Source organism: Centruroides sculpturatus, unplaced genomic scaffold (assembly GCF_000671375.1).
Source record: "Centruroides sculpturatus isolate CEXI.00-Female unplaced genomic scaffold, Cexi_2.0 scaffold64, whole genome shotgun sequence".
Taxonomy (NCBI): Eukaryota; Metazoa; Arthropoda; class Arachnida; order Scorpiones; family Buthidae; genus Centruroides; species Centruroides sculpturatus.
In genome coordinates this window covers 281,651-295,369 of record NW_019384335.1, presented here as the reverse complement: position 1 = coordinate 295,369, position 13,719 = coordinate 281,651, and the positions used below count along the sequence as shown (strand labels likewise).

At 30.9% G+C, this 13,719-nt stretch overlaps 1 protein-coding gene across 1 annotated transcript; it reads left to right on the top strand.

The window, feature by feature from the left end:
- The first annotated feature begins 7,426 nt into the window (after window positions 1-7,426).
- Window positions 7,427-8,559, top strand: LOC111631490 (guanylate cyclase soluble subunit beta-2-like). The gene is made up of 5 exons (XM_023375735.1): window positions 7,427-7,592; window positions 7,664-7,820; window positions 7,894-8,003; window positions 8,069-8,158; window positions 8,420-8,559. Exons 1-5 carry the CDS (start codon window positions 7,518-7,520, stop codon window positions 8,486-8,488), a joined length of 501 nt encoding a protein of 166 aa, XP_023231503.1. The 5' UTR covers window positions 7,427-7,517; the 3' UTR covers window positions 8,489-8,559.
- The last annotated feature ends 5,160 nt before the right edge of the window (window positions 8,560-13,719 follow it).

Genomic DNA, 13,719 nt, shown 5'->3' with positions numbered 1-13,719 from the left:
CAGCACCCAATATTTCCATTTGTTACAAACGACGAATTTTTCAATGCACACTAGCAAATTTTAATCAGTTTCGCAGTATTTTGCGACATCTCTCACTGACATACTGCAATTTTTGGAAATGACTTTGATTATTTTTTGATGGAATTGTGAGCTNCCTATTGTGGATTTTGCATAGCGTATTGTTGCCAAATCTGGCCAAAATAAAGTATGGCCATGGTAAATTTTTAAAAATCTTTTTAAACATTCATTAATACAAATTTCAGCACCCAATATTTCCATTTGTTACAAACGACGAATTTTTCAATGCACACTGGCAAATTTCTTGCTGTAGCAGATATTTCGAGCCAAACTTTTCGGCACCGATGAATGATTGAGATTCCGGAAGAACTTCTTAAAACGCTGTATAATAGCGCGAGACCGGAAGTGTCGAGAAGTTTGCCTTCGCGTAATTTTCGTCGTGTAAAAATAAACGAGCATTCTTCTTGCCAATTAAAGAATTGAGCTCTAGTTTTAATTACCTTCTTTTGATTTTTCAGTAACGTAAGTAGTTTTTGTTTATATTTTGTGCTTGTTCGCCGCTTAGTCCTTTTAATCAGTTTCGCAGTATTTTGCGACATCTCTCACTGACATACTGCAATTTTTGGAAATGACTTTGATTATTTTTTGATGGAATTGTGAGCTGTCAGCACAATCATTTTCACCGGAACTTGGCTTTCGAAATATGAATAATGTCATATGATACCGATTTAACACTCCATTCACCGAACTTTGTTCCTAAATGTCATGGTTTTCTAGCTTTACCAACAATTTACCAATGAAATTGTAAACTAAGGCATAATCTAGGAGTTCAATTTTATTTTTATACACATTTAATAGTCTGTTTTTTTTCTTATTTTCTATTATTTTCTTGTATTTAAATTTATATATTCTATTTTGGAACACCAATGTTCTAATCTTCTCGTTTAACCTGAAGATTAGAAAAGGTTAGTTTAGTTTTAATAAATTATCTCTGCAACTTAAAGTGTATTTTTATGGTCTACTAATTATTTGTTGAGTTGCGTTTTGGTAATCGAAAACGACTTTTATCATTCGACTAATAGCTCAATGTTTTCACAAGAAACAACAGGCAGAGAAGAAGGAATAGAACAATGGAGAATTATGGTTGAAAAGAAGGATTTTTCAATCTCTCTTACAATTTCATTAGTTTGGAATTGTCTCGAAGATCTTCCATTGAGTGGAAAATAGAAAACATAAATTCCATCTTAGAAACGAAAATGGTATCCAAATGAGACAGGAATGCTTCCTCATTTCTAACTCCTCATAAGAATTCCACAGGCTTCAATGATTTTCATTGACAAATACATCATCAAAAGTGTGGAAAATTGATGAAATGATTTTCAAATGAATTCGTCTCGGAAATTCTGGAATGGTTCGATCATTCAACATAAAGAAGGAATTTTCCAAGTAGAAATTTGCAAATTCTCATCCGATTCGACATCGTCAATCCGAAGAGATCGATTAATCTCTATTTACGAGATCGGAATTTGGAGTACAAACAAGAGATATGAAAAGAGTCGATCAGAAAATTGAAAAGATCAGTTTAGAATTGGGAAAAAAAAAATTCGTTTAGAAAGAAACTAAAAGAAACGGGAGTATGCGATAGTTTTGAATTGGAAATAATGGATTATCGATGGAAGGTTTACAGATTTTTACGGAAAAGGAAAGATTGTATGTCAGTCTACTCCTACTAGTGTAGAGGAACAAAAGAACTTTTTCAATGTGATTTGTATATTTCCTTCAATTCATTCTCAAACCATTCCAAATGGCAAACATAATGGAAATTAATGAAAATCTCCGAAAGTGATCGATGAATACCATTATTAATTGTGAGCTGCGTGCGTATATTTTTGTATAAAATATGAAAGAATTAATAAATATTTTGTTTGAAATTATCGAAAAAGATTTAGACTCATTATGGAGTTGTGACGTATGCAAATTCTTTAAAGATTTGAACTCTAATTGCTAAATAAAGACATAAATAGGACACTCATCTTAATAAATGATAACTTATCACTATAGTAACAGTTAATTTTATTTAAAAATATTGTAAATGCTTTAATTTCTACGTCTTTTTTATGATATATCCTTCTTAAAAGATGATATCCATTTAAATTGACAAATTTATTATTTATAACCTAAGATTTATAACCAAAACATTTATTTGGCAAAACTTTGTTTTACCAAATAAATTGTCACTAAAATGTCATTTTTTTAAAATAAAAATGAGTCTATTAATTAATTTATATTACATACAACTTTCGATAACTTTTCATGTGTAAATTTTGATAAATATTAGATAAAGAAATGCTTTATTGCCATATTGAATATAATTCTAAATTAACAATTTTTAATTTAAAAAATTCTATAAAATGTTGCAAAAAATATTTTTATTATGGGGGAAATGGCAACACGGGAATCTATGAATAGTCACAAAATTTTTGAACAATTAGGCTAAATTAATCAAATCAAATGTTTATCAAACCAAACTATTCTCATCAATGACTATTTACCAACTTTAAAAAATGAATAATTCTTACTTTACAGTAATACTTAGTCTATAAAAGGGATATTTGACTGTCTATTATTCAAAATTCACGAAGAAAATTTTAAAAATATATTCGTAAAAATAAACGAAACTTCTCGTCCTTAAATGTGCATATAAACTCTTAAATACTTTTCATAAATAGTTTAAAAAATAGTCTAATGATGATTTTGTATCTAATAACCGACCATGTATAATGAAGCATTGTATGTTTATATAAGCCTCATTAATAACATATTTACGATATTCTCTTGAGAATTCCATGCAATAAACTGAACTGTTAACAAAAATATCAGATAAATATAATAGCGTATGAAAAATCGAATTTTGTCAAAATCGATTGCTAATATAGGAATCGATTAAAAAAAAATTATTTATCACATGATGTAAAAAATTTAGAAAATTCGCGGAAATCTACAAATAGTACATATTAAGTTAACTTATTTACGATTTTTCTAAAACGCTTTTGCTTTATTACTTCCAATTTATCGTTTTACTAACTACTTCATTTTCCTTGCAAAGTAATATTAATATCTTCTTTAATAAAATTATTAAGTAGCCTATATTTATTTTATATTTACAGGTACAGGTAACCCCCGTATAACACGGTAGTTACGTTCCAAAAAATTGCCGTGTTATGCGAATCTGTGTTATACGAAACAAAGAACTAATACGAAAAGGAGGGTTAGGTTCCAAAAATTAAAAAACATGCTAGTATATTTTCATAATTAAGATAAATATCTTCATTAAAATTTTTTTAAGTGATACATATTAATATAAATTAAACAATATTTTCTTCGTCATCACTAAAAACACTATTAATTAACCGAGAGCGTTTTCTTTTTGGCAAGTTATCCTTATCCTCTGAGCATTTTTTTTGCATTATCTTCAGATCCATGCTTTACCTTTTGCAAAATGTATGTAATTTTAGATTGCTTGCTTCTAGTTAAAAGGTCTTTATAAATTTCCTTATATGGTGCTAAGCACTTATGAAGAATAAAGCAAGTATGGAATAAGGGAAAAAACATTCGGCAACATCAGAAGCAGAAGCGTCGCGATCTGGCAACATTGAAACAAGTTTCGAGAAGGACCACCTGTATCGACAGAAGGCGAGAAGAGAAAATTTACATACTTAAGTACTAACAGTTCACGAAAATAATAATTTTCGTGAACTATTAGTACTTAAGTATGTAAAAATGTATTACATTTCCTGTTGTACGAGGGTTTTATCCAATTCTCGAACCGTGTCAGAGCGAATCCGTGCTATAGAAGTGCCGTGTTATACGGGGGTTACCTGTATATCATATCAGAAAATATTACACGTCAATTAACATTGTACACGTCAACAATTTGATTTTTAAAATAGCAATTAAAATATCGCGTTATAAACTTATTAATTTTTTAAAATATACTTGGTGATGTATGAAACAGACGTATAGACATTATGTGACACTTTATTGGATTTACTGTAAAACACGTACTTGGAATGCATTTAAGGATGTTTATCCTCTTCTCAGCCAGCCATACTTAATATTCCTCTAGTTCTACATCTCATTATAAGGATTTACAACAGATCCTTATGTTAAGATGTTCAATAAGTGCTATCGGCTAAGGTGGTGTTAAAAATCCTTAAATGCATCTGAAGTCCTTTTTGTACAGTAAAACACAATGAAGTGTTAAAAGTGCCTGGTTTCTCTTAAAATTTTAATGTTTTATTATTGAAGCATTATTACATTACATCATTTTTAAATAAAAACTTAATTTTCATCTATCTAATTCGAGTTTAACGAAGGACATATAGACAGACAATAAAACTCTATAAATCTTCAATAATTTACAGTTATTGGGCTGAAGTAAGTTACTTAATTTTATCTTTAACTTTCTCTTAAAAGGAACTTGCCACTTTTGTACTTTATAATGGAGCGAAACTAACTCAACACTTTTTGTAACGTTAAACAGAGGTGATATATGAATTTCTATTTAAATTAAAACGTGTTTCCTCACCTAAAAAAAAAATAGTTTAAATGCAAATTTGAATTAAGTTAAGTAAAGAATAAAATTCAGTTAATATGTGTGATTATATTTGATAAGATCATCAGGGATTTTACATGTAAATTTCTGACAAAAGAATTATTTAAATTGCAAAACTTTGTAAATATGTGTGAAAATAATTATATTATATTTAAATTAATACACTTTTTCTTATATGTTTATAAATAATTTAAGGCTTTTAATAAAAAGAAAATTGTTTCGAAATATTTTAGAACATTTAATATATTGTAGTTTACGGAACAAAATATAGTCAAACCTCTGAACAACGGCCACGGATGATAACAAAATGGCTGTTTTGAGGTTATCTCGTATACATTTCTGTTTTAAAAAATTCCTGAAAAAATTGCCACAATTTAGAGGTTGGCCTTTATTGAAGGTTCAACTGTATATTTTATTTATTTATTAAAAGTGTTTCTGAATGAAATCTTTCGCTTAGAAAAATCATTTTAATCAAGTACATTTGAAATCATTTATATGAATTTTCTTCTTTTTAAATATTAAAAATAATTATTTAATAGAAAAATTAATTATAAATAGTTTTAACTTAATTAGGAAGCACTGAATAAAATTAAATTGTAATGAAGATGATAATCTGTTGAGGGTTTTGGAGAAGTCAACCTATTTCTTGATATACTATAATAAATTAATATTTATTATATATTTTTAATTAAAACTATATAATATTAAAAATATGTTGAATTATATAATTTTATGTATATTTATTAGATGTAAATTTCACTTAACCCAGTTAAACCAATTATAAATATCATGAAATATTAAACGATTAGAGTTTAGTCAGCAAGATAACTGATGTATACTAAATGTTATATTCGGAACTTGTGTCAAATGCACAATTTATATGGTGTAAACATACTTTAAACTGAGTAATAATTTAGCAATACTCGTAATCTGGCACTCCCTTAACGTGTATGGTACTGGTCTGTCGCATTTCTGGAATGATGTGGGACTTACTGACCCAACCATTAAATTGTCATACCAGGATACCACCTGCTTATTATTCTGTAATATATGTAAAGCATTTTACTAGTTTCTATGCATTATTATTATCCCATTGTTGTCTCCTTGTAACTATCATCACAGTCACTTTGTTCTTCGGATTAGCAATCGACGATCTCCTGAGTCTGCAGATGTTAAAAACTTCTCTAACTGTTTCTCTATCTCGTCATCTGTCAGTCTTCTCCCCTCCATTACTATTGTAGGTGTCAAGTATCAACAATCGAATGAAAATCAAGTGGCAGAGTTGTGGAAGAATGGTTAGCCTGTACTATTAGTGTGGTATGAATCAAGATGACCCAAAGCCCCACTTCCAATCTAAGAGCAGGCTAAATCAAAACACACACACTGACTAGAAGGGCATAAAAGGCATGTGAAGCATTGTTGCATATGTAAAGTTACGACGAAAATGCGTCAGTAGGATCATTTTGACCCCTTACACACATGATAAGGATTAATATCATGACTTACTGGCTTTCATGTGGATAAGTAAACAATGGTTTAATTGTTTCATTAGAAATCTCTATCTTTAAAGTGTTCGTCTAACACAAATTCCAAGATTCTCCTATCGTGTCGTGAGGCTTCTAAAACTTTTGGGACACGACATATCCGAACGGACCACACTCCGAAATTACCTGGAGATCCCTTGACCCGTCCGGATTCGATCTCGGATCCCCCCAGTGCAGTGGGCTGCCACCAAATTTGAGGCAGATAGCTTTGTTTCAACTTCGAGTAAGCTGAAGCTCTACTTGTAAATCCTGAAAACTTCCAATTCTGTTTTTACGCCTTCCGTAACAATAGATCTGTACAAGACAATTTTATCAAAACAAATTNTTTAAAAATACTTTTTTTGGATACGTACGAATTTTTATACTAGATAATAATTTTTGGCCAGAAAATACATCTTTACATACCGCATTCTTCGTCACGATCGTAGTTCCATTTAAATATTTACTTTACCCGCGAGTAGTACGTAGTTCTAACACCCGAAAAGTCGATATTTTGCGCATCTCGGTTTAATATTATGCTGAAATGATATGAATAAATTAATAAAAACGTTATATATAAAAGTTAGGTAAATGTATTATTTTTCAAGAAAATGGCATCTCGAACGAGCGGGATCTCATTTTTTAATAACTTTCGCTAAATTTGTAAGCAATAAAATATTTGAATTATACGGTAATTTAACGTTTGCGATGATTAATTGACTTTTGGGCCACCCTCTGTTTTATTCGGAGAAGATGCGTGGAAGGAAATAAGTTCTATTCTGTCTAAATGCTACTTTTACATAAATTAATTATTGCAGTGAAGTCAACCTCCATTAACAATTCTCTCCGACATCTTATTGCCAGATGCAAACATTTCTCGGAGTAATGTGTTTACCCACTTTCTAGATCTCATTATCTACATTTTTGCCTTTTTTTCACCCTTAAAACAGTAAATGCAATGCAAATTCGCTTGAAAAGTACATCGAATGACCTTAAATTTATTGTAAAAAATGATTCATGTTTTGTAGAACATTTTTTAAAGTTAATAATTTTAAATTGGAAATATTAAATCAAAGTAAGTTTTTAATGGATTAATTTACTGATTTTTACCAAGTTTTAAGTTGTTTTATTTGTTTTCTTCTGTGATGGAAGAAGAGCGCGAGAATTATTCTTTCACTTGTCGAAGTAAAGACATTCATACACATATTTTCGATTATTTTACTTATTTCTACAGCAAATTCTACGATAAAATGTGTCTATACCGATATTTTTGCTGTTTTTTTTCTTAGTCATTCGACGAAGTGACAGTTTTATTTAGCGAAGTCGTTGATTTTGGTGATTTGTGCGCCCAACTTACGGCAATGCAAGCGGTTCAATGCGTCAACGACGTTTACACCCTGTGCGATCGAGTGATCGATCATCATCTTGTATATAAGGTAAAAACTAAAAGATTGCTCAAATATACGCCCAAATTTTCTAGAATATTTAAATAAAACACTTCTTTCAGGTAGAAACGGTAGGTCAAGTGTACATGTTAGTCAGTGGTGCGCCCGAGAGGAGGCCCGATCACGCTCAGAATGTTGCTGGAGCGGCTCTGAGTATATTACGAGAAGTAGAGAAGATGGAAGGTAGATACGGAGAGCAGAAAGTTATGGTGAGGATAGGTACGTACCGTTTTAAAACATTTGCAAAATAAAACTTTGTAGCGCCTACAAGTTTCTTCGATATCTATTATAGGGATGCATACCGGACCCGTTGCAGCCGGAGTAGTGGGAAGGAAGATGTTGAGATATTGTTTATTTGGCGACACCGTGAATACCGCTGCCAGAATGCAAAGTCACGGAAAGGTAGGCGAACATTTTGCAGAATTGGAGTAATTGGAAATTAATTTTCACATATAAATTGTGTTTAGGCGGGGAAAATACATATCAGCGAACCCTGTCAGAAGCAGTTGGTAGGAAGTGCGTATAAATGGGAATTTAGAGGCACCATCGACGTTAAGGTAAGTTTGGCACAAATTGATTAATTAATTAGCGTCGGGCGCCGATTCAAGACCATTACGGAAGACGATGGGGTCTATTAACGCGGATAAGCTCCGATCCTCGCTACTCGCCACGAATGGTGCGATCGAATTCGCCACGATCGAATTCGAATCCGGATCCACGCCACGGATGGCTAACGTCTCGTCGCGCCGCCATTTCGCCGAATTTGCATAAATTATGATTATAAAAAGTTGCGTAATAACAAATGTAACGTTTTACAGGGGAAAGGAAAAATGAATACTTATTGGTTAGTCGGATTGCAAGCAGACGGAGAAAGTGTTACGAGTTGAACGGAAAGGCCTATATTTCTTCGTCGTCTTAAAAAATTATTTTATTAACGATGTCTATGTAAATAAAATAAATATATTTATGCATTATAGTTAATACTTTTCAACAAATACCTTTTATTTTTCATACTTACTCCTTTAATATAACCATTCAGTAACTTACTGGTGCCTTCTCTCATCTTATCCTCTTTTTCATCCTTACACGATCTTCCTTTTTTTTATCTCTTTACTCTCTCCTTTTTTATTTTCGTTCTTTCCCATCACTCTCTTTCGTTCTTTAGCATAGGCCCTTCAGTAGGTGCTACATCCTAAAATAATAATTATAACTACATTTGCATAGTATTATGTGCCTAAGATGTAGACCAGGGGTGTCCAACCTTTTTGTTCCTCTGGGCCACATTGGAAGGAGTCATGGCGTTTTGGGCCATAAGTATACTGTAAGGTCTCTTTTTATGCGGATTTTTTATATGCGCTTTTCTGTAGAACGTATCCACCGCATAAAACGAGACCTTACAGTATATAATATATTTGCGACCTAATCCTTAAATATACAAGTATATTTAAGGATTAACATGTCTAGATTATAGTAATAACGATTAAAACTTTATTACGAAAAAGGATATTTTAAAAAATTACTTCTACAGACACTTTCAATTTTTACTTAGAAATAGATAAATTCATTTATTATAAAGAAGTCAAACAAAAATTTATTTGAAAAACACAAATATTTGTTTTATTTGGGTCTTTAATTAATAAAACAACGACGAAACACCATTTTAAAGTGCATTTTTATTCGACTAATATATTTATAAATAATATGCAGCCCATAAGTAATCAATGCGCCAAATGATAATTTTTACGCCAAACTAAAAAAGTATAGCCAAATCTTGCAATGCTGGAAGGAATACTAAATAATGCTGGAGTTCGAACTCAAAGGATTATAGACCCAAATTTGAGAAAAGAAGAAAAAGGCCAAAAGATAAAACGTAGTAAGGAAGGTTGGAAAATTAAGGGTCAATATTTGCATAACAGAAGGTCTATTTAACCTTTCTCACTACTTTTTATCTTTTGGCCTTTCTCTTCTTTTCTCAAGTTTGGGTCTATAATCCTTTGAATCACAACTCCAGCTTTATATAGTATTCCTTCGTCATTCACACATTTCCAAGTATTTGAAAATATTTCCTTTTCACTCGAAAATAAAATATGTATAAAAGTTTACGGCTTTGTGAAACTTCTTTTTTGAGTTTATGCCGTTGAAAAAAATAAATAAAATAAAACAATTTGTCGGTTTTGTTTGCACGTTTATTGGGCCGCATTGGATCTTGCCGTGGGCCGCGGGTTGGACACCCCTGATGTAGACTAAATCGTAAATTTAAAATACTTGCAAGTACTTTTCTCTTATGTCAAATACAAGGTTTTCTTAATGTTTAAATCTATTGCTTTATTTTATTTGTTTTATTTTGTTATACAAGCAATAATTTATTAAATCGATTAAAAACCTTATTTATTATTGTCTAGATTTATACATGTTCTTTACTTATTGATAACTTCTAAGTAGAGTTCTAAGTACGTTTTTAATAAATAAATCAACTTTCAAAAACAAATTATGCTTTTAACTTTACTGTAAATATAAAATATAACATTTATATTAATATATTTTATTTTTAAAATGTTAATTAACAGAAACACAAGTTAATCTATACATAGGCCTATATATAAGCCTATATATATAAATGAGGATGTTTATTTGTTTGTTTGTTCGCTATGCACTCGACAGTTACGTTTACATACTTCTAACTTAGATAACGTCGTACATTTCACCTCAAAATATCGATTGGATTTCTATATATAAATTAATTTATCTACATTCATTTGTTGTCTATTCACGAAGCGCCATCTATTGGCAAAATATTTTAAAAAAATAATAAAACTATATATAATTTCTACAAAAAAGACATCATTTTAAAATATATATATATATATATATTATATTCGCCGAATTACTGTGACAATGATATAGCACAAAATATATGCGACGGGTAGCCCATAGCTTGCACTTGCTTGCACTGAGTGGTGTAGTGTTTTGCCCCGTATATCATACTTTTCCTGTTAGCAATAGAATGGTGTTGGTTACATATCTAACTCCGCTCAGGGAAAAATTTTTGAATTGAAATAACATAATTTCCGGTAAATACCAGAGGTTCCTACAAGTTTACCTGGGTCTCCTGCTATTATGCTTCCTGCGTATCACCTCGATGTTAACCTATCTAACTCCGTTCTACAGATTAAGGAAGGACAGATAGACAGACAGATGACAGTGGCAATCGATAGATCAACAGTTTTTTCAAATTGCAGCTTAATGAATGGCAGCCCGATAAGTACCCTCCAATAACCGAGTCTATAAAACCACTGAACACCGGTACACGTGGGTTCGCGCCTGGTCAACAGACTAACCACGTGGAGTTTTCTGGGTTTTCTTCACGTTAGTAACACTTTGGTCACTTGGTGTGACAAACCTTTGTAGTTATATAAACAAAATACTATAATGTAATATAATGGGTTGGAAGTACGAAAAAATGTAAAACTCTTAATGTTTGTACTTATTTTTTGCCCAGGAAATGCCAAGCTTACCTGCTAGTTATTTATAGACTAAGATATAGGCTACGTTGACATCGCTTTTAGTTATAATTAAAAACTTCAAAGACTGAACTTCGGTGTTTAATCGGAATAAAATTATCAAATCGATAAGTAAAAGTTGATTGATATGCATTATTAACTTCCCTTACATTTTCTCTCTTAATAAAGTTTCATCTTAACATTTTCTGATAAGTTACAAATTAAAAACATGAAAGTTGTCATCTGTAAACATTGAAAATGATAAGACTTTTACTTAAATGTACGTTTTTACTTTAGACATCTTTATTTATTAATTCATAATTTAAAATTCTTCTTCAAAATATTTTAAATATTTATTTAAAATACAGTAAGCGCATCAAAGTGTCTACCTTCCGAATATTAATCATTATAGCATCATACCTTTAATACATCATCGAAACATTTTTTAATATCTTTCCATCTAAATTTACTTTGTAACGTGCCCGTCTCTATAAATTTGTTTCTTCAGATCATAAATTCCATCATCTCTCTCATCAATATACATATTTCTGTCAAACTATACACCAGAGGTATCATCGAATTACAATGCTGAATTGTATTTCACCTATCAGATCGTAAAATATTCAGTAAAAATGACTATCGTTTGTTATACAGTATTTCATGATTTTTTTGCTACTTTTACTAAAGAAATTTATTATGTTTTTTATTCTAATGATTGTTAATATAACGACAGATTATTAAGTTAATTGAAACAACTTACAACCCGTATTTTTCGAGATCTTTCACAATTTCTAATAAATATCTTCTACATCAAAAAAATCATAGAAGTTTCTCCAACAGACATCTTTTTAATAAGACTTTCTATTGAAAGTTTATCGACTACACACTACAAATCTTCTAGAAAATGAAAGTTTCTTTAAATTAGTTCCAAAGTTCTACTAGTTACTTGTCAGTATTCGGAAGGAAATTGTGTTTTCTTTAAGTTTAATCCAGTAATTTATATTTAGATCATTTTAAATAATATCAGCTTATTAATTTAGTAATTATGCAAAGTTTAAAACAATAATATAAATTGACGAGATATGACACGTAACCTCCTTCTATCTCTGCACTCCTTCGGCTTTTAACCGCCAAAATTTAACAGTGTCGATTCCTCTATTACATAAACCTCCCTGCAAAATTTTAGAAATTTTCGAGAAAAGACAGGAGTTATTAAGCTTCAAACTGGCTGAGTAAAATCTTCATCCCCCCGCATACTAACCTCCATACAACAGGAAAAAATCTTAAATTTTTTACATTTTTCAGCGTTTTAAAGTCCCCGAGTTCAAAAATGAAAAAGCTTAGGGGTTCATTTTTTGATTAATCGCCATACTTTCTCTCTGTTACATACAACAACAGGGAAAGTAAAAGTGAGAACCTAAAGGAATGTGCATGTGCTTCCATCTAGCGACTGTAAAAGAAATTATGAAACACTTTTATTTGTTTGAGAATTATCGAAGAATTCACTCTGATTATGTAATCAACAGTGAACTTAATTACCATATTTTATAGCACTTAAGATTCAACTTTTATTCAAGAAAACGACTCAGAAATTGTCCCGCCTCTTACTGTATATTTGAAGTCGCCACCTCCCACAGGCTAATGAATTCCCTAACTAAACAGCCTTCAGCAGGCTACAGGTAACCTCTATCTCCCTCAGCTTATAAATAAAACTCATAGTGTTTTGCTATTAATTAATTGATGATGCACCCTGTCGTTAGACAGTCAATTTGAGCACACGGAAATACAATTCTTTCCAGCAAATTGCGCGGGAATTCTGCAACCATTTGACGTAATAGTAAAAAGTTTAAAATCTGACTACAGGAAGAATAATTATTCCTGTATGACGATACAGGAATAATTACGATCGCCGGTTGAATATACTATTCATTTACACCTTCATTTACAGTCTACTGTACTGTACGTATCGTACGTTCAGGGTCTCCTGCATTGCTAAAGTCGCTGTATACTCGTAACACGAATGTATTTACAAATAAAATTCTTCTTGCTTACAGCGCCAAAAATGCCATAGTGTAAAATTTTAAAACTAATTTTTATGTAAATGTTTTCCGCATGTAGTGATATACAAGATTTGATTGCATTTCGACTACCAAGTATCTCTCTATATTGTGTTGAATAGGGTTACTTTAATTACTATCACCGTTATTTCGACCATAATTATCTATTTAAAAATATTGGCAATATGTATACGTGTATATAATTTAAAATGTTATAGAATGTTAACTATCAGATGAACATACAAAATTAAATGTTGAATTTAGTCGTGATGTGTGTCTTTAAATGCACAGTAATGACGTATGTGGTGAGGGTGACGTCATCACATCATCTCATCCCAACTCTATCGATAAAGGCATTTATTAAGTTTAAAATTTAAAAATATAAAAGAATATTTGGTTTGAAATGAAGTAAATTAATAAAAATGTGTTTAAAGTGCTTAATTTATGCTTATTTTATCTTCAAATATTTATTAAAAAGAATATTTTGTACTCAGATAAATGTAATACGACACGTCTTCTTGCGACGTGCTGCCATCTGTCGAGCCATTACTGCCTTAAATC

Coding starts and splice junctions, on each gene's coding strand:
- LOC111631490 (XM_023375735.1), top strand. CDS start 7,518: ATGCAAGCGGTTCAATGCGTCAACGACGTTTACACCCTGTGCGATCGA. Junction 7,821..7,893: donor GAAAGTTATGGTGAGGATAG/GTACGTACCGTT, acceptor TATCTATTATAG/GGATGCATACCGGACCCGTT. Junction 8,159..8,419: donor GAGGCACCATCGACGTTAAG/GTAAGTTTGGCA, acceptor AACGTTTTACAG/GGGAAAGGAAAAATGAATAC.